We start from the raw sequence: 21,516 nt of genomic DNA on the forward strand, positions 1-21,516 counted from the left end.
TTTCTGAGGAAAAAGCATTAAAACTGGCATACCTTTTGGTAGTCCTCCAACTGCAAGAATGAAAACCATATATAATTTATCTTCCAGTAGATATTTAATGAGTATGAAGATTATAAATGAGGGAAATTTTAAACAGTGTAATTTGCTGTAGTTTTAAATGCAAATACATTCACAGAGCTAATTTTAACATTTTTATCTAGATGTTATGTATAACTACTACATGACATTAATTAGCTTTACATATAACTAACTTTCAATGGTAAGTGTGCCACAGTAAATAAAATGGATTTAGCTATATTGACACCATTTTCATGATTCGATCTGTAAGTATTTATCATCTGTATTATTGTCCAGCTCATTGCCAGGCTCCAAATCTGACAGGAACAGAGATATCCACTGCCACCATGGCGGAATACCTCTGCAGTAAATCAAATGCAATAAATAAGAGAAGGAAAGGAAAAGGGATGATAATTCCAACACGTGCTAAAAACACAGCTAGGCAATGCACAGAGTGTTCTATACATATGAATATCTAAATAAACTAAAAATGCAGGAACATATGCCAACAGCCTATGGCACCAAACAGTCATGTTTTGAATTTCTGCTGTATTCACATAGCATTTCATCAACTAGTTTCCCATCACTACAGAACCTAGAGGTATAAGACTAGGAGGGATTTCAAAGAGTCACTTAGTACACAGCTTTGCTGGAAGATAAACTGCTCTCCCTTGCAGCTGAACAAGCTGCAGCAAGTCAGCTTGCTACTGTGCAGCTGCTGGTACAACGTAGTTGTCTGCAAGCATATTCTTAGTACACTGCAAAAGTGTACACTAAGACCTAAATTTCCTTACAATCCCTGAGTTAGGAAGGGCTCAGAACCTTGCCCAGACTCGCAATCTTAGATAGCTCAAACAATTTGTGTCCTCTGATAATTTGTTTATGTTTTTGCTTCTGAGTGTAATTAATAGTTCTGTCTGGATAATTCCAAAGACAATATTTGTAATATGATATTAGAATAACAGAATGTTAGAACACCTTTTCAAGGGTTTTAAAACTATTTATTTTCCTGCACTGTGATTTTCTTTCATTATTGAGTGATTTTTAAACAAAATGGGGATTCAATCTCTACTTACCTATTTGTAACGGTAGAAGTGAAATTTTTTTTCAATGCCTTTCTGAAGCATTAATAAGACGGCACTTCATACCTTACACCTGGACTTTTATTCAGTGCATTCAGCCAAAATCTTTGAACCATATATAAAATATTTGCATACATTATGAATCAGTTTTTGACACACTATTCCTCCATTCTGTGAGCTTGTTTCATTTGTATAGTAATTAATTGACAAGTCAAGATCTGCCTTATTATACTAAATACCACATAGCTGGGATTCTTCATCTGCCAGTCTTTCCTCCTTAAGTGTTCTTTGTAAACTATGTGGACTATTTGCATGATTAAGTCACTGATAAAAAGAAGTCTTTTAAAGGGCCATCAACACGATATTAATCAGGTGTGGGAAGAACTCATGACTGCAGCAGTATAAAAACATATTTAGCAGTTTCATTAAAGGCATCCAAGAAAAAAAGTTAATTGTCTTACTTTTACCATTTACACAGCAGGAAAAGCTAAGTGGAGAGAAGCAAAGGCAACTTCAAGCAAAGAAGGTATGAAGTGTTCCTTTATTGAGGCATTGATGAACCTAAAAGCAGTATCAGGGCCTGAGACTTGCAAAAATCTCTTAAATATAAGATATGGACAGACCATACAGGATTTACATTCATGTATTTACAGGAATGCATATGACAGTACATTCACTGGTTATCTGTTGACTCATTAGCCCTGTAAAAAAAAGGGGGCATCAGGTAGTTATTAGGGACACTATGAAATGAGAAATATCTTATTGCCATTAAATTGATGAATGCAATAATTTTTTCAAGATAATATGCTTCATTCAATTCACCTTGCACAAACACTTTATTATAAACTTCATCTAGATTTTTTGAGTAACACATATAGCCAAATTTAAAAACAAAAGTGAAGGAAAATTTTACTTTTTTACGTCTGTCTTGAACTGATGCACCATATGAAGGAAACAGGAAAATTTAGCAACAGCGTACATTTTCCAGCTCAGGAATCAATTGTTTACTATTGCAGTACAGCTCACTCTCACCACACTTTCATTAATGAATCTCCTGATGATCTAATAGCATTAGATTCTAATGGTATTGAGTCTAGTGGGGAATGTTTTCTTTAGCTGTACTTTTATTTCCTCAGAATATATATACCAATAAAAAAAAGTCACTTTTGTCAGTGACTAGTCACTTTTGTCAGTGACTATTTCACCCAGAAATACAAAGTAGATCATTGTATTTTTACTGATTGCCCTAGGAGCCCAAATGTCAAAACAAATTACACAAAACTTTCCGAAGGTCAGTTTAGAGAATTAAAACATGCACAGATTTTTATTTTATTTTATTTTATTTTATTTTATTTTATTTTATTTTATTTTATTTTATTTTATTTTATTTTATTTTATTTTATTTTATTTTATTTTATTTTATTTTATTTTATTTTATTTTTCATTCTGAAGTATTCTGTGAATATGAGCTTCTCTTTGCAAAACTATGAATGTGATTTCAAGGCTCCACTATCAGGACATCAGAAATGGTGTGGCCAGCAGGACTAGAGAAGTCATTACTTCCTTGTACACTGCACTGGTAAGACCACACTTCACATACTGAACAAAACTATTTCAGTTTTGGGGCCCTCACCAGAAGAGGATAGGGAGTTGCTGGAACGCATTTAGAAAAGTGCAATGAAACTGGTGAAAGGATTAGAAAACAAGACATATGAGGAACAGCTAAGTAAACTCCCTTGTTCCAGTGGAAACTCCTATTGGGGATGTTTCCTCTGTAGAAAAGGGGACTGAAAGAAGACCTTATTGCCCTCTACCACTACCTGAGCAAAGGCTGTAGGAAGGAGGGTATCCACTCCATGTGTTAATGACAAGACTAAGAACAATTTATAGTACAGAACGTCAATTGAACAAAACTGTGCCTGCTGACTCATTTTTCCTTCTCTACTTTACTCAATCAGATTTTCTTCCTTCAAAGAAACCTGTTTCCAGGTGGGACACACTGTTATCCTGTTGAAGGATTTCTTGAAACAGCAAAAATCCCATGGCTTGCTGTAGCTGATCAAAGCAAGCTACCAGGGCGACTATGAGAAGTTCCCATGACAGTGTTCCCACATCGCCCAATTGAGGAATTCAGAAAAATATTGTTACCAGTAGCTGGCTTCAAGGACAAGGTCTATGTGACTGCTAATCACAAGGGGGTTGTTTTCTTGCAGGTGGGGTTGTTTTCTTGTAGTTGTTTGTCTGAGTGCTTTTGACAATAATCTTGTGTGAAACACTGTCCGCCCCTGTTAAGTTCACTATAAAAGTTAGGCTATTCGGGCAATAAAATGGAGCATGATCTACTGGCGTCTGTCGTGCTTTCGGCCGTGCCTCCTGCAACATTATCCAACATACCTGCCCTTATACCCCTTCCCACAGCACCTGAGTCAACAGCGGGGAAATGTGTTCACTCTGTTTGCTGATGCCAGCAGTATGAACTTCCTTGTTTTCTTCTTTTCAATTACTATTGTTCTAATGCAGAAGAGTTTTAATAAAATAAATCCTTAAGCATCTTTTCTAAAGTCACTTCAGAGCTTAATCCTATCCAAAGAAAACCTTGGCCAAACTGGTTCTAGTAAAGAGATTGGCTAGCTTCAGCTTAACAAAATTAAGTCTGAAAGCTGATATACAAAATCTTACATGTTTGAGGTAACCCAAGGAAAAAGGAATTGTTACTGATGCCAAAGGATAACACCAGCTCAATACCAAATGGAGATAAAAACAGGATTGATACTTAAGAAGATTTTGAAGCAATGATTTTTTGAACTGTGAAACAGACTTTGAATATCAGTAGAGGTGAACTCCAGCTTTAATAGAGAGCTTACCAAGTTCATGCAAAGGATTGTATATCAGATAATTAATGTCATAATGTCTGACAGGTTGTGACAGATTTCCAACAGGTTCTTAGAAATCTAACAGGTTGTGACTGATTTCTAACCTGTATTTGTAAACCATTTCAGGATTCAGGACACCTTTATTGAAAAGCATGAAAGAGATGGTACATTTCGACTCCTATCTTTCCAAAAGCTTCATGTCTTGTTATATGTAAGTAAATCCTTACTTCAAATTAGAAACAAATTTTGTTGAAACCCCCTAGGGAAAATACATACACAGATTAGTAGGATCTAAGGCCTTTGTCTAAAGAGGAAATAGGGAGCTACATCGAGCTGTCCTTTCTTCTCATATTTTTTAGAGCACTCTAACTTGAGACTTTAAGCAATGTCAACCAGCAAGACTAAGTTTTGCTGAAGACCTTTAGTAGCCATTTTAGAGCATGATCCATTTTCTAGCTACTGATAGCTAGTAACCATTGGTACTGGCTGTTGTACTTTCACTACTATCAAAAGAGAGAAGACGTTTAGAGGTGGGCAGGCATGAGGATTACTCACTGTTTTAGGAGCCCAGAAAAAGCTAAAAGCATCATACAGTGCATGACCTTTGTGCTTGTACTTAGAGGAAAAAAAAAGGATTCTTTTTCTAATGAGAGGTCTTTCCAGTCAACAAGTTACTAAAACAAACTTGATGCAGAACAGGTTTCAGAAGAATTCCACTGCAAGAAGTTTTCAAGAGCAATTGCAGATGTGAGTGAGAGGCAGGAAGATCAAACAAGACAGAACCCATACAGGAAAGCTAACCTAAAAGTCTGGATGCTACCACAAAGACTTGACAAATGTTCATTTCAAAATCTATGAAATAAGAAGCATCAGAGAACTATGGCCTCCAACTGTAGAAACACACCGTTTATTTCAAATTTAGAATTAAAGAAAAAAATGAGCAGTTAATAGAATTGCTATGGTTTTAATATATGCTTATTATAAGGGCTTTAGAGTATTTGAACCTTGAGAACACTGTCTACATAGCATCTTCATAGAAGTTTAGAACTTCTATTAGCCAGACCTTTTTCATGCTGCCAGTATACATACCACTTTTAAGCAGATTAAACTTAACAAGAGATAACTTGGCAAATTATTTCACTAGCTTGAAAAATAACGATGGATTGCACAACCTACTTAGAATCCTTCCACTTACATGTGTGAACATGTTTCTCTTCCAGTTCAAACTTGAGGAATAGTTACTACTTTTCAAGTACAATCTAGCTACATATCAAATTCATTCATTTTATATATATATAATATTTTATATATTTTAATATAAAAATATAAATATAAAAATATTTTTATATAAAAAATAAAAATATATAAAATATTTTTTTATATTTTATAATATATATATTTTTTGTTGTTGTTGTTCTTGAGAAGGACTATTAGATTTATCTTTAGTCAGTAGCCTCACAGAGCAAAGAGTTTAGATACGCCAGCTCTTGGAAAGTACTCACATAACAAATAGAATACCTATTTAATGATGGTTCGGTATAACTGTCTTTATTTGCAGAACTCCTTCAACCTTATGATGGTTTTGGAAGGATTTAAAAAAGAAAGACTTTGTTTAGAAATGAAGTACATCATTGTTGCTCTAAGACACTGAACCAGATAAAATGAACAATACAAAATGCCATACTCAACTCTACGGAGAACAGTTTCTAAAGGACAGAAAAAAAGAACAATTAATATCTGAGTCTGGAAACACAGCAAAAGTTGGAAAGTGTTAAAGAGAAGGGGATATCTTTGGGGAAATTATGTTGGCCTACAACGAAGAAAAAAATCCTATTAAAAAAGCTGGGCCTTTCAAATGTTCTGATTTTCTTTGTAGTCTTTAACTTTTCTCCATCCACAGCCACTAGTGATCACTGGGACATCAGCCATGTCCTCTTTAATATTTTCTTTGCTGAGACATTCATGGATAGGGATGTAGGACATATGAGCCTAACTACATTAGTTAAATATGCTCCTGAAAATTTTCAGGAGGAAAAAAAAAATAATCCATTGTCTTTTTTGCACTCTCCTAATCATTTTGTTAAATTAAAAGATATTACTCCTTATGCTTAATACAATATAGTTACTCTCCAGCAGTTATTAATTTTATGAATTATTCAAAATAAAAGCCGTTTATGATCATAATTTACTTTTAAAAAACATTTATTAAAATGATTTATCAAGTAAGGTAATCAATGAAAGATTTAACGTGTATTATTAAAACACAACAGGACAACCTGCAGCTTATAAATGAATGGAACAACAGTTACCAGCATTAGCAAGATGAATTTTAGTTTATATGGGACTATGAATGCTTGTTTCATGTTCATTTTGACACACTGAGCACTAGCACTTGACAGAAAGTCAATTGGGCTTGCTATGCAACAGGTTATATGCTTGATCCATTCTGTCTATTACATATATTCCATATTACATTTTGAATTAATTCCAACAAATTTTAGGCATTTAATTTAACCTGAATATCTTGGATTCTCTCAACTAATGGGTAGCTCTAGGAACATACCACAAAAAAAAAGCCAGACCAAGAGTTAATTCAATTAATCTGAGTCAGCTGTACGTGGTTTTTATAACAGGTTCAGCACACTTAGTATTTGATAGAACAGATAGAACATCACACCACTGACTGCCAAGGGAAAAGAAGCATGCTCAAGTTAGGGCTTACACAGTTTCAGGGAGGAATGTCATTTTAACAAACGTTGCTTTGTTGTCTGGAATAGCTCTCTAACTAGAACAAAAGCATCTTTCCTTTGAGCTGCTAATCATACCAAACTGCTTAAAAATTATAAAATATGTTCCATATGGTCTAAATATAAGGAAATTCCACAAGTCAAAGCAGTGTTAAAACATGACCTACAAAACTTTAGACCTCTCATATAATTATATTCCAAGAAACAAAGTTTTGAAAATTCTAAAAGGGCATTTAACAGTAATAAAGGCTTTCTGATAGTGAAACTTTAACAATATTTCTTCACCAAATCACTTTGATTCACTTGTTAATATCTGAATCTTTTCTCTTAATACTTTTATTTTTTGCAAATTATTTTTTTTACAATTTAGTTTTTTACAATTCAAACTTTTTTTTTTTTTTTTTTTTTTTGGTGTCTATAGACCACCAAATACTTGAGAAACCTCACATAAGATGAAGGGCAGAGGAGCAGGCTTGGTATAGTACAATACGGTACTTCTCTCTTAACATAACCACAGTAAGAACAACACACATACAAGTAACTTACAGATAAATAGCAATCATCTTGGTTCTACTTACCACTGGTTGGCTGCAAAGGTAACGGCAAAGTTCTCCAATGTACTGGATGACAGTCACATTGTACTTTTTGCAGTCATTCCAGAACTGACTAGCTGAGAACTTCTTTCTTAAGACACAGGTTGCCCCTTTAGGAAAACAGAAAAATGGGAAACAAAGCATTTCTCTATGTGGCAGCTTAGCTAGCCATATTTGTATTTAGCAGTCTTTTTAAGTTCACCAAAATACATTTAATTCTATTCCAGAGTACAATACTTAGTCTGTACACACACTGTGCTATGTACATTGTCAAAATATACATCCCTAAGTTCCTTTTTACACAAATAAAAAAGTAAGAACACCTTTTACACAAGTAACTGTAATAATTCTTCTCCAATACCACAAAGATAGTCAGTAAAAGAGATCCTTTGCTATTACAACACTCTTCCACATCCCCCAAAATTCAAAAACATAAAGCTATTCAGAAAAGCGTATTTGTTAATTTGCAGTTTCCCTAATGGCAGTGAGCCTAAATGTGTTTTAATACAATTTTATAATAATTAATACTCTGTTAAAAAGACAATTTAATGAAATGAGTCCTGCCTAATTCGATGCATCCACCGATGCCAAGGAGAGATGCTGCACTGTGATAAAGAGGCAGGGTGATATAAATGATGTCTTCTGCAGTAGCACCAAAAGCCCACAGTCCAGCAGCTCCTTTAAGAACTTGCATGTGACTGATGACTGCTGCCTTTGGAAGACCTGTAATGAAAACAAAAAATTTGCATAAAGCCTCTCCTCATGAGAAGCCTTTTTTTTTTTTTTTTCTCCAAAGTCTCTGTAATCATAACAGAATCAATACCATACAGACAAATTTTCAGACAATGATTTAGTTAAATAGACAACTGGATGTTTAATACAGTATTGTGTGTTTCTGTACACATAAAAATGCAAGAGCCAGTTTGTAATCTCATGTGTTAGTTATTTATTCTGATGTAAATCTATTCAAATAGGAAGAAACATGAAGAAACTCCTCACCTAACACACTATCAAATTACACAGAACCAAAAAAGGGTTAAAAACATTCATTATCCATATGTACTTCTTTTAACATATAGCAACATCTTTCAAGCAGAAGCCAAAGTGACTGCAACGTAGTTAAGAGCTAAGGTACATGAGCTGTACCAGGCAAAGTAGTGGATGCTTATCTAAAAACATGTTCATCTAAGTCTAGATAGTCTTTCAGAACACTATGAAGACTATGTAGAATTTAACACAATCCAGCAAAAGATGTTGAGAGTCCATTCAAATTATATTCTTCCGTACGAGATTCTTCAGGTTCAGCAGAGACTTTCTGTTCAGGAATACGAAGACTCACACAGGAGTTCATTGGACTTCTACTCTGGTACTTACTATTTTGAGTGTGTATTTTAATGTGTTCTTGTTTGATATGTGTTCTTACATTCATTCAAAATGATTTAGTCCTACTGATGAACAGTGAGAACTATTAAAATTTCAAAAGCTATAAAAGATCAGGAAGTTTTATTACCTATTCTAATATAGCCACTGTTACTTTGAGCTGTTAACTGGAAGTGTAATCTCTGGAGATTCTAGCTATGCTTCAAACCAATTCCAAAACTCACACTGAAGAGAAACACTGAAGAGAAAATGCATTATATTAAACATATAATTAATGCATTATATGTTATCAATGAACATATAGCAAGAAGGAATTCCACTGGAATACATTGATCAGAGCGGCTCTGGTGCCTCCCTCCTTGGAGATCTTCAGAAGCTGTCTGGACATGATCCTGGACATCCTGCTCTGGGTGTTCCTGCTTGACCAGGGGGGAGCAGGAGGTTCAAACCTCCAAAGATCACTTCCAACCTCAACTATTCCATAACTTTGTGATGCTGGAGAGTCCTGAGTTTTTTTTCTTCTGCCCTATATTTTCCCTAGGGGGTTTCAACACAAAGAGCTGACTATAGACCATGCAAGGTAATACTTTATTTCAAATAAGTTTATACACCATTGATTTTATACTAGAAACTATGCTCTGGTATTATCAAAAATGTGAAAATGCTGAATTACTTTAGACTAGAACTAGTTATCCCACACTTCTCAAGCTGAGTCAGTCTTATTCTTCCAATTGCATAGTATGAAAAAAAAATATATAAATGTAAATAAATGTAATATATGTAAACATTCAGTTATATTAGTAGTTTTTCAACACACCTGACATCTGGACGATATTAACAGCTTTAAAAATATATATTTTATGTACATATATACACACACTATTCTAGACCATCTCTTTCTGTTTCTAAATTTTCCCAAGAATTTAATTTTTTTTAATTTAATTTTAATTCCCAAGCAAATAAATTAAATAATTATTTATATTGAGGAAACAAGCCATAATATGAATCTTCATTATAATCCTTCTTGTGGCTACTGTAGTGTTCAGCTGAAGGAGAATGCCAATCTGCTTATCTTAACAACATCATGCTGCTTTTCATGTCACTGATCACTTTTTTTTTTTTTTTTTTTTTTTTTTTTTTAAGCCTTAGCTTCTTAGCTGCTGGAGGACTGGTAATAAATTCAGCCATCTGCTTCTAAACTTAAAGGTTAGTAACTTAGTAACTTAATCCTATTTTCTGTCACTACAGTGACCTGCATAGAACTTAACTCAAGGAAGAAAAAGTAAATGTAAATTTGCTAGTTTTAAGATTGTTTTTTAAAATTCTGGGTACGTTAGCTGTACTGTGGCATATGATCACAAAACAGCACTTACTACTGTTGAAAACCCATAGAATAAGCAAAACATTTTATAAACACCTTAGCACTATTTGTACAACCTGACAAATAAAAAAGGTGCATAAAATATTGAATATAAACAGTCAACTATAACAAGCGTGCTTATTTCCTACCAAAAGGATATGAAATAATGATATTCAATTATGAAAAGATTAACAAACAGACTAGAGTGTCAGAAAATCAGGTTTCTAGATGAATGCTTTAGGAAAATATTGCCTCTTTAGCAGACCAGTACCTGTTGTTCCTGAAGTAAATATATATAAAACAGATGACTTGAGGTTATTGGCAGAGCGTCGATTAACTGGAACAGGGTCTTCAGAAACAGCCTCCATTTTGTCTAAAAGTGTATGTACACTTGGAAAAGTCGAGTCTTTGGTCATTATCCAAACACTAATGTCCTTCTGGAGATTAGGAAGAATTTCTTCTAGTGTCCCAAGCAAATCTTAAAGATTAACATAAAATAATGTTACTTACATCACATCCTCACAAAACTAAATGCAAGTAAGGTATGTTTCCTCCAAAAGTTCTTATTTCTATAATAGAAATAGGAATTGTATTTACCCCTATGAATGTAAATAAATAATAAAGTAAAATAATGATGAGCTGGAATGGATATTCGTTGAAAACTAGATATAAGGTGGTAAAAGTACTGATCACTTTCTGACTCCACAAGGTATAATTGTCGTCTTGTCCTCAAGGCAAAACACTGAGCCTTGATTATTAGTTCCTGCTTCCCACTGCATTTTGGGTAACCCTTTGTTATTGCTGAAATCAGAATGAAGTGTTGTTAAGCTTCAAATTAAAGATGAACAAATCTGTTAAAGATGCAGGGCAAACATATATGTTTCGTTGGAGGCCATCAACAGCAATTGTTCATCAAACAGTATTTTTTCATTAGCACAGAAGTGACTGATTTGGGGAAAAAAAAAAAAAGTATCATGTGAAAAAAAGTAAAATGTATCATGTGTACCTGTGCATGATTCAGGTGTCCGTACACCTGCATCATGTGTATGGACACCTGAATTTCAGTGAATAGAAATGTGATACAGACCTGTGGATTATTCATACACTTCTGAAAAATCATGTGGCTCTTTCAAACAACTTTATTTTCTTATGACCAAACATTCACTCACTAAAAGGAATTCATTCCATTAGCTTTTACCTGAATATAAATACAAACTCACTGTTATAAAATTATAACAACAGTAGTGTAAATAAGATCTATTTTGTTCATTTAAGCAGAAAAGAAACAGAGAGACCTAGATTAAACAAAAAGGAAAAAGAAAAAATTATATAAGTAGAGGTCAGTTCCTAAGTAATACATTTGGTATTTATCTTTTTAAGCATTTTTACAATCTGTCACTTTCACAGAATACTGGACAGGCATTAAAGTACTAATCCAGCAAAATTCTCAAGAATAGTCGTATTGCTTTCAATAGAATCATTCATATATTTAAAGAAACATTTACACTTAAGTGCTTTCCTGGATCTCAGCCTAAGCAATTAATCTTGTAAATATCCCTGTGGGTATAAATGTATGTTATTATCTCATTTTTTATAAATGAATAAACATAAAAAGTTGAAATGACTCACCCAGAGCCTCATAATGAGGCTCTGAAAGAGCCAGCATTTCAACTCCCAATGTCAACCCCAAGCTCATTTTGAAAATATTAAATATGGGTATCATTAATAGAACTCACAACTCACTCTCATATACTGTGCAAGATTTTTAATCCTTCAAAAAAATTTTTGCTAGTGACAGACTGCTGTAAATGTTTTAGTGAATGACATTCTAATCTGTTACCGTAACAGAGAATAGCCTACTGTCCCTGACTATATGTAGGTCTTACAAACCTGAAGCCAGAGGGCAAGTTCTGTATATTTTGTGAATGTTTAGAAAACATTCTGATAGGGTGTGACATAAAAATTTTGGTGTCCTAACTTCTGCAGAATGATTTCAGGAAGAAATTACCTAAATAATTATGAAAATCTAAAAGATAGCCTCTTGTTTGAATCACCAGAGTACAGTCCCTTTTCACTTACTACACATAGCAATAGAATAATTAAAGTGAATGCAAAGTCATGTTAGGGACAGTAATGTCAACTGCAGGAAACCTGAGGCACTGAAAATCCAGGTTCACTCATCAGTAATTCTGCTTTGCTGTCACATTGTACAATTAGGGCATGTTTTTCTAGTCATAAGTATTAAAATATAACAGTAATATTTCTCATGAAAAACAGGTGCTAATAGACCAAACGTGACAGAATAACTATGTACTAAGTAGCTTCCAATTGTGATTTTTATCTTCCTCTTAAATGTCTTGTAAATACACAATATAAATATAAATATATAGTTTGTGTAGGTACAAGTTAGGCTGAGAATCTAGCAAGGGCAACGTGTGTTTGAATTTGCTGGAGTTCAATTTCTCTTCTCAAAAATAGTAAAAGTATGTAACATCCTCTGCCACTGTTTGTTGATGCATTGGCACTAACTACAGTGCCAGCAAAGATGTTAAGGATTTTGAATTATTAATGTCAAGGATTTCGTGGTTTCTCCAACTTACAGCAATCATATACGCCAGACCGCCAGACTCAGATGGCTGTCCTGTGTAGAGACCTTACCAAATAATCAGCATGATGTACAAATATTGAGAAAAAATGTGCAATAAAAGTTATCAAGCAAAATTTTCCTGTGTAACTGAAGTGTTTGTAAATGAAAGTTTACATATTGTTGAATTACAAACTATCCTCTTGCAAAAGGCCTGAAAAACAAACAAACAAACAAACAAACAAACAAAAAAAAACTTTTAAGTACTGCAGATACTAAATATGCCATTACTGAATTTCTTTATTTTCCAGAGCTAGATTATTTACTCCTTGCATTGCCTTTAATTGTTTTGCCTTCCATGTTTTTTAAAGTGATAAAGATGGCCAGTGTAATACTGGCCAGCTATTGTTTTCTCTACAGAAGACATTTTTGTTCAGAACTGCACAACGGAAATATTTGTGAATTCCTTCATACTTCTTTAGTATTCAGAAATGCTAGATAAGATGTGCACCCACTTCTCTAAGTGTTTGAGTAACATGAACTGCAAGTTTATCAAAAAGATTTCTCTCTTCTGTTTCATTTTTTCCTCTTTTCATTTGTGTCTTTTAAGGAAGGAAAATAGCAACTACTGATTTCAACTGTACATGCATAATCGGTTAAGATTCAAGAGTGACAGGAGGACATAACTCCCTTTTAGTAGATTGAAACACTTTTGCGCTAAATAATTAAGATCACTGTTCAAATTAGGCATGCATACTGTTCACTGTTTCTCTAAACACACACACATATAACCTAAAGCTTTTTTTGTTGTACAAGGCCTTACTTTTTTTTTTTTTTTTTTTTTTCTAATTGCTATTGAACACTTGTTCTGTGAGTGAATTATACAATAGTTTTTTCTTTTGTGCTAGGGAATCTAGTACTCAGAACAATATGTGAACAGTTCGTAATGATATGTTATCTTGAAAGAAGTTTCTAGCTAGATAGCAGAGGACAATAAGTCATTTCCCAAAGAAGAAAGAGTAATTTAAAACAGCTGTTTTCAAAGTGCCAGAAACTTAAAATTACTTCTGGAACAGGCATGAGCATAGGGTGTTTGAAGATAACTCTTAGTTGTACTAATATATTCCCAAAGAATAATTCTGATTATAGTCAACTAATGTTTTGTACTGTGAACAAAAAACTTCTGTGCCAGATGTTGTGTAGAACTCATTGGTCTTTACAAATAATCTTGTCCATGTGTCAGGAATAAATAGCCCTCTTGGAGGATCTACAGTTCAATTATTTTTAGAAGTACCTTGTATGTGTACTCAACCATATAGTAAAGCAATAATAGTAAATCAATTTAGCTATTTAAACTTGTGGTTTCTCTCAAGTACTTGTTGACTCTTTAAACTATGAAATTATACTCAGGTTTTGGTTTATTTGTTTTGGAGCACATGAATATTTATCTAACGTTTGGCAATGTAGTCAGAAGTTCTGTGTGCACTGTTTACATATTTTATATGTGAATATTCCCCATTTGCTAACTATTTGGCTTCCACTGAAAAAAATCTATTATTTTGTCGAAACTAATATGCTTCTTCAAACATTTTTTTTCTCTTGCTTTTATAGAAACTTATTGTTTAAAAGAAAGTTTTTGAAACTGTGTTACATTAAATTCACATGAATACGTAAGTTACATCTTTTGAGAAAACAAGTAAAATATGTTTTGGTTTTAACCTACTGTTCTAGGCTTCAAGTTGCACAAAGGGTTTGTTATATTAATTTCTAGCAAAGAAACAATGCAGCCTATTGGCAAACAGACAAGTCCTACACTGATGAAAGGAATAAATGAGGTTATGAGATCTAGTTGTACTGAACAAAAAGTTACTCAGAGAGCAAGCTATATGAAATGGTTCTTAACAAATCTTATGTGCACCCTGAATTATATGCTCCATAGGCCATGGCAAGTTCAAACTGTTTCCCACTCTGCCTGGCATCAGAAAAATTAGTTACCTGTATTACCTGATACCAGTTACCCGATTAGTTACCAATCCCTAAATGACTCCTTACACCTAGGGTCTATTCTCACTAAGCAATAATAACAGAAATCTCATTTCAGTTGCAGATCAGCATCAGTGCTGGAATCTCGAACTGTCACTGAAGGCAATAAAGGCAGTACAGCAGAAACCAGCTTGGGAATCATAGTGGGCACTGCTTTCTCATCAAGCACTGTCTTAGAGACACAGACTGAAAGAAAACAAGTGATCAAACAGATACAGTGTCAAGAATCTGTTCTGCAGGTCTTCTGTGATGTCCTTTATCTGGATGTTTAGGTCTAGATACCTTTAATCATTTCTTCCAAACTTAAGAAAAGATGAAGGTTTTGACAAAATCTATTCCTTTTTTTTTTTTTCCAGATGACTAACATATGAGAGATGACACTGCTGTTCGTATATATCACCTGATCATAATCCACAAATGCCAAGAATATTTTCCTAAATCCCTTTCTCCAGGAATTGTCTTAACTTTACACCTGTCAGCAATAAACCCTGGTTCTGAGCTCAAATGACAAAAAGTTCAGATTACGCTCACCAGCAGCAGAAAGCACTGATGATGCCTAAAGAGTACAGAACCCTGGCCAAGAAAATGCTATACCTTGCACAGCTGTGAGAATGGCAGAAACACAGAATGGATGAGGTTGGAAAGGAACAACTGCTGGAGGTCATCTTGGTCTGAAACAGTCACGGTTTTGCCTAAGCACAGTCACCTAGAGCAGGCTGTCCATGCGTATCCATACAGCATGTACTCTGAATGTACTCTGAACAGCATTTGCTATCAGGACTGTTGTAAACGAATCTCCTGGAGCTTTGTAATGCAATCCTTTCACAGATGAATCCTTGAATCAGAAGTCATGATGGCAATCAGGGATGTCCTACTAAGATCTGAACTCTTCTGTTTATAACATACTATAAACACACCATAAAAATTCAATTTGTACCTTTATACTGGGTCACTAGGTTATGAACGTATTACTTCTATACAGCTTTTGTCCTAAAGGTAAAATGTAGTTTCTTGGTCAGGTAAGACTCCAATGAATAGAAATAGTCCCTAGAAAGGCCATAGGGCCTTAAAAGATAACACAGAACAGTACCTTACTCCTCTGTTTATCGCACTTTTTTTTTTTTTTAAAAGGAATACGGGCAGCAGAATCTGGTAATAAAGGTAGTACAGATAAGCACCTTATAAACAGGTCAGATTCCTGCTAAACTGATACTAGCAGTCTTACAGAGAGAAGGCATACAGCTTCCTTCTCCTTCACAAATTCCTTATTTGCTTGCACATTAGTTACCTGTTTTATTAAAAAGGCGGTTTCAAACTCCAACTTTTGAATCTCTTACAACAGACATTCCCCAGAATGGGAGTGGTGACAGAGAGTTTCTGGGGATGGAATACTGAGAATGTTACACAATAAATTAAAGTAAGAGCTAAAAATCCCAGAGCAGCTGAAATGCTCTGAGAGCACAGCAGGAAAGTGATAGTAGTTAAAGCAAAAACTCATTAATTTCTACAAAGACATGTGCAAATTCTAGGAAGGAAAACAGGGTATAAATATTAGCAAACCAGAAAATCTCTTTCTTTTACAGCCAATGCTTGAATGAGAAGGAAGGAACCAAGATACTAGATTATGCTAAATGAACTACAAGATGTTATCCTATTAAAAATTCAGCCTTTTAGAGATAACCATTTCATACAAGAAACCAATAAAAGGAGAAATTCTGGAGCTTGAATAACATACCAGAGTCTGAAGAATCAAAGTTTCAGTTACAGAGAGGCTGTAGAATACCTAAGTCAAAACCAAATCCCCAAATTTAAGTATTACTAAAATACCCCAATCTGCAGTTAGATAAAGTATTCAAAATATCAGAGAATTGTCAGAACTGAACAAGACCTGACTGCAAGGGAAGATAATACTGTAGTAATTGAGCTGTGCTACCAAATCACATCCTCTGAAAAACATGCAGACAAAAAAGACAACTGAAGAGTACAAAGTCCACAAAATGGGATAGATTTTGGAAGCATGGAAGGTATGGAAGAAAATGCAACCATAAACAGTACCTGGACTATTTGAATATCTATCCGGGTATCACATTCAAAAAAAACTAAAACATTTTTGAAAAAATTACAGGATGCACTAACAAAAGAATTCACATACAATTGTTGCACACAGAGACACCAACATATTCGAAACAGAGAAGATTTAGCAATAAACAATGATCTGTGTGAACTGTTCCAGATATCATCAGAAGGTGGGAAGTCCCCTTCAACAGAAATTAAATCTCAAGTGGATTTAAATGCATGTTCTAGACTTAATATGTCATTACAGACAAGAATTTCAACAGCAAATTCGGTCATGCTGAGCACAGACAGTTAATGACCAAATTGTAAGGAGATGATTTATGCTGCGCTACAGTATACAAACTAGATAAAAGGTCATCTGAAGTCTTGAAAACATAGCTTTGTAACTGTTTTAATGGAGTTGCTGAGTCAAGCCTAGATTTGTCTGTGGGGCCTGCAAAGCATGCATACAGCTGAAAATCAGAATTTCCTCTATCCAGAAAGAATACCTTTATAAATTGATGTCTAAAAATAAAATTTAAAATAAATAAATAAACAAATCCTTATTTGCCAAACATGATTCTAACTATGACAATGATAGATATTGGACCACTGGTTGAATGCGTTTAGTGTATATTTTTTGCTAAAGAATGTCCAATTTAGTGGAAAAAGTGCAAAGCACACAAGGAAAGCTCAGGTCACGCCTACTGTTAAGGCTCTTTAAACACAAACACTGGATAAAAAGATGTTAATACACCTCTGGTAATATATCTAATTGACTGTGTAACCTCAGTGTTAAATACTGCCCTGCAATTTTCATAAACATTGTTGGGAAGTGTTATGTGTAATAAAGATGTATAATACTGTGCTTTTGTTGCAAGTGATGTGAGTTAGTCCTCATGGCCACTAAAGAGCACATGAGCCTTCAACTGCAAAACTCAGACCCCTTTGGAGAGGCTCCTCTATTATATGACAAGGCCAACAAACAAAGACGAAACAGAATTTCCAGTTCTGTCACAGAGATGGACAAATTGAGCCTCCAAATCCTGAAGAATACTGTGATGCCTTGTAGACTTGAGGGACTGATTATCTTAATGCACACACTGAAATCCGTGAATAAGGTTCACCAACATGTAAAAGACGAACTCAGAGACTAGCTTGTTGATACTACATGTTCACACACAGCTTTTCCCCTGTGAGCTGAGATGGCCAGACTCTTAAGACAAGTTTGTAGTTCAACATAGTCACTACAACTAGAAGCTGCTGATATCAGATTAAGAGTGGAGCAACATGGATCCTGTTCCTGATTTGCATATACTTTTCTCATTCATTATTTAACCTCTCATTTTAATAAAGATGACCTCTAGATACAAATTTTGATCCAAAGTTCTCTTCAACTGCAGTCAATGATCAAGAATTGCCTTAATTTGATTCCTCAGTCACATTCAAAAGCACATATTAAAAGAGGTTGTGTTAAATGAGTTATTTTTTTTTATTAAGTAAGAAGGCAAAATTAAAAACTGCCAGTTCAGAAACATTTTAATCATTTGCTTTGGGATTATATTTAAATTGTCTCATTTTAATTAACAAGCACTCTATTCTTAAACCACCATGGCATAAACAATTGGAATTACATAATTTGAATTGAAAAATATGCAAGGGAAAAATATTAAACAAAATTGTTAAAGCATATTTTTGCAGCAGCTGCACAGAGCACACAAAAGGAAATTCTACCAGTTAGGTGTCACTGATGCAAACAAAACTCCACAATCTTTTTAACCGAAAATGAAGCTGTGAACTAGAAATAAGGCATACTACACTTGAAATAATAATTTTAGAGAGGGAGTTCAATACTCATATTTTGAAATATCTTTCTCCATCCAAAAAGTCAAGGTTCTGTGTCATTTTTTTCGCAATTGTAGTTTTATTTGCAATTAATCATAAAAGCTGAGATGCTCAGCAGCACAACTTTACGTTTTATATCTCTGGCTTTGGTTTATAGATCTATATAACTGAAGCTCAATTACAACATACAATGCACAATATATCTACATAAAGATTTTAAATTCTTTTGAAGCATGTAATAAATAATGTAGTACATTGGAAACTTACATAAAACATTGTTATCACCTATTCAGACACAGCAGTTTCTTCTACAATCTGATGCCAACACTAATTTGCTTATTGCAAATCTATCTTCTACATCTATAAAACTCCCAATTTTAATTCTTGGAAAACAAGTATACCTCTGTGCATAGTGGTACAGCAGAATACGTATAATGTGTAGCTTTGGCCTTCTAGATCATAAAGGAATTGATCACTACAACTATGGAACAGAAAAAGAAAGTTCATGACTTGATAAGATAAAAATTGACTATTTAAAAAGAATTGGAAATTATTCTTAATTAAGGTCATTTTAACCTTTTCTGACACCTATTTGGCAACTCTTGAAGTAATTAAACACTTGGGACAGGCTACACTTAGATGTTGCAAACTTTCCAGCAACCTATACTTTTAAGAACAGTTTAAAACAATGTCCCCAAACATGGATATACTTGACTCAGGCTAAGTGGCTTAAGCTTTATACTCTCTTGAAGTCCCTTCTAGCCCTAGATCTCTTTCTTTCTGTGAACATCTGAAAATTTGGTTTTCAGTGTAGGAGCTGAAGACACATATACAGGGGAGATGTGACATTTAAAGCTTTGGATGTGCAAAGTAACTGTATACTCTACCTGCTCCCACAATCAGTATCTTGGGCTCACAGCTACTGAGACAGTGCAGGAGAGATCTGGAGCGGACATTGAAGTTGAGGAAAGCCACCACGCAGCCCAGCTTGGCGAGTCCAAACCACACATGGATGAAGTCGGGCTCATTGCCCATCAGCAAGGCCACTGTGTCACCCTTTTTCAGAGCACCGTGGTGAAGGAAGACCTGGGCTACCCTGTTACTCCGCCTGTCCACATCCCGGTAGGTGTGCACCTTCCCTTCGTAGATGAGGAACGGCTTGTGGGGCTGCTCCTCAGCCAGCTTCACAAACTTGTCCAGGACGGTGACAATCTTCCCCCGCAGCCTGTAGATCTCCACTTTCAGCCCATACATCAGTACTTTCAGCAAGTATCTCAGGTCAGCCCAGAAGTAGGGGAAGAGGAGTTTCTGGATGAGGTGCAAGGAGGCAATCCCGGCGGCAACGCCCGGAACCCAGGAGGGCAGCATTAGGAATGGAGCAAGGCTGTCCCAGACACGCATGTCCCCACAGCCAGACGGCTCGAGGCACGGAGTCGGCACCCGGGGAGCCGCCTGGCAGGGAGCGGAGCCTGACAGGAGACCCCAAAGAGGTCGAGGCTTTCCCCTGCCTCTCCTCCTACAGACAGGAGCGCCTGCAGCCCGCAACAACACCCCCGCCGGGCAACTGCAGCGCGGGGGGAACCCGGCCAGCCGCCGGCTGCCACAAGCCGCCCGCCTCAGCCCCGGCTCCGCCGCTCTCTCCGCCGCCCGCCCGCCGCGACCAGCCCCGCACCTGCGGAACGGCACGCCCCGCTGGGAGCGGCGAGGGCGGGCAGGGCTGGGCAGGGGAGAGAGCGGCCCCCTCCGGCCCTCCCGCCCCCAGCTCGGGGCTGCCGGGGCTGCGCTGCGCTGCCGGCGAGGCGGGGGCGGCCGCTCCCTGAGCCGCTTGCATAAGGCGGGGAGCTGCTGCCTCCACCGCCTCTTTCCACCCCCGGCGGCAGCAGCCCCGGGGGACGGTGCCTGCGCAAGGCGGTGGCGGCCGGGCGAGGGCTGTTTAGTCCACGTGGAAATGTAGGGTTGGTTCAGGGTCAGTGTACCACAGAAAGGTCTTAATTCGTGCCGAAGGAATGACACTAGCAAAAAGCTGTGGGCATCTCGTCATGATGTTGATACTGCTGCTGGTGAAGTCTGTCATTCCAAGCATGTCAACATGTTGATGGAGCCAGGCTTCCATTGTGGTTGCCCTTGGATTGAGACACATAACCATAGAATCATTAAGACCTCCAAGATCATCTGGTCAACACATCCCCCTACCACCAATATCACCCATAAAACCATATTCCCTAAGCACCATGTCCAACCTTTCCTTAAACACCCCGAAGGACAATGACTCCACCATCTCCCTGAGCAACCCATTCCAATGCCTAAAATGTGATGTTCATGTGTTTTATTGCAACTGAGCCTGTAGTCACACAAACCATGAAAAACTGAGGTTGTTTTCTGAATAACATATTTTCTGCAGTTGTGCTTGCTACAAACAATTTGAACAGAACTGTAGTGCATCCTGACAGCAATTCAGCAGTACTTACTGTAGACTAAGTACATGATTTTTTTTTTTTTACAGGGTATACAGGCACTTTTGAGTAATTCTGACTTTGCTAAAGTCATAAGACCAAAAGTACTGGTTCACAATATGAACTCTTCTGCAGTATGAGTTCCTTTCCCACGCCACATCCAACTGTAATCCCAGAATAAACTGGCCTCTTGCTGTTTTCCACACCCCTAACCTATTTACCTCATGTACCAGGATACTGTCCTGGTTCTTGACTAGGGCTGCAGAGTATTACTGCGATATCTGCAAGAATGTACTTCACATCTGTCCCACTAGCACTTGATATTCAAATCTTGTTACTCCCCAAAATGGTATGTCTTAACTAAAAGCAGACAGTGTAGCCCTTTTTTCCATTGTGTTCTTCAGATACCAAGCCAGCCAGCTACATCACTTTCGAGTCTATGAG

General features: G+C 36.1%; 1 protein-coding gene across 1 annotated transcript in view; it reads right to left on the reverse strand.

Annotated features, from left to right (window-relative positions):
• The window catches only part of LOC311426913 (long-chain fatty acid transport protein 6-like), a 45,256-nt gene extending 24,999 nt beyond the window's left edge, over nucleotides 1-20,257 (reverse strand). The window contains exons 1-4 of the mRNA XM_084503731.1: nucleotides 19,507-20,257; nucleotides 10,364-10,570; nucleotides 7,917-8,075; nucleotides 7,338-7,462 (exon numbers count right to left, since the gene is read on the reverse strand). Of these exons, the coding sequence (XP_084359857.1) occupies nucleotides 7,338-7,462; nucleotides 7,917-8,075; nucleotides 10,364-10,570; nucleotides 19,507-20,020 (1,005 nt within the window). The 5' untranslated portion in view covers nucleotides 20,021-20,257. The remainder of the gene's footprint in view (nucleotides 1-7,337; nucleotides 7,463-7,916; nucleotides 8,076-10,363; nucleotides 10,571-19,506) is intronic.
• Between the last annotated feature and the right edge of the window lie 1,259 nt (nucleotides 20,258-21,516).

Source organism: Aythya ferina, assembly GCF_964211825.1.
Source record: "Aythya ferina genome assembly, chromosome: Z".
NCBI classification, from domain to species: Eukaryota; Metazoa; Chordata; class Aves; order Anseriformes; family Anatidae; genus Aythya; species Aythya ferina.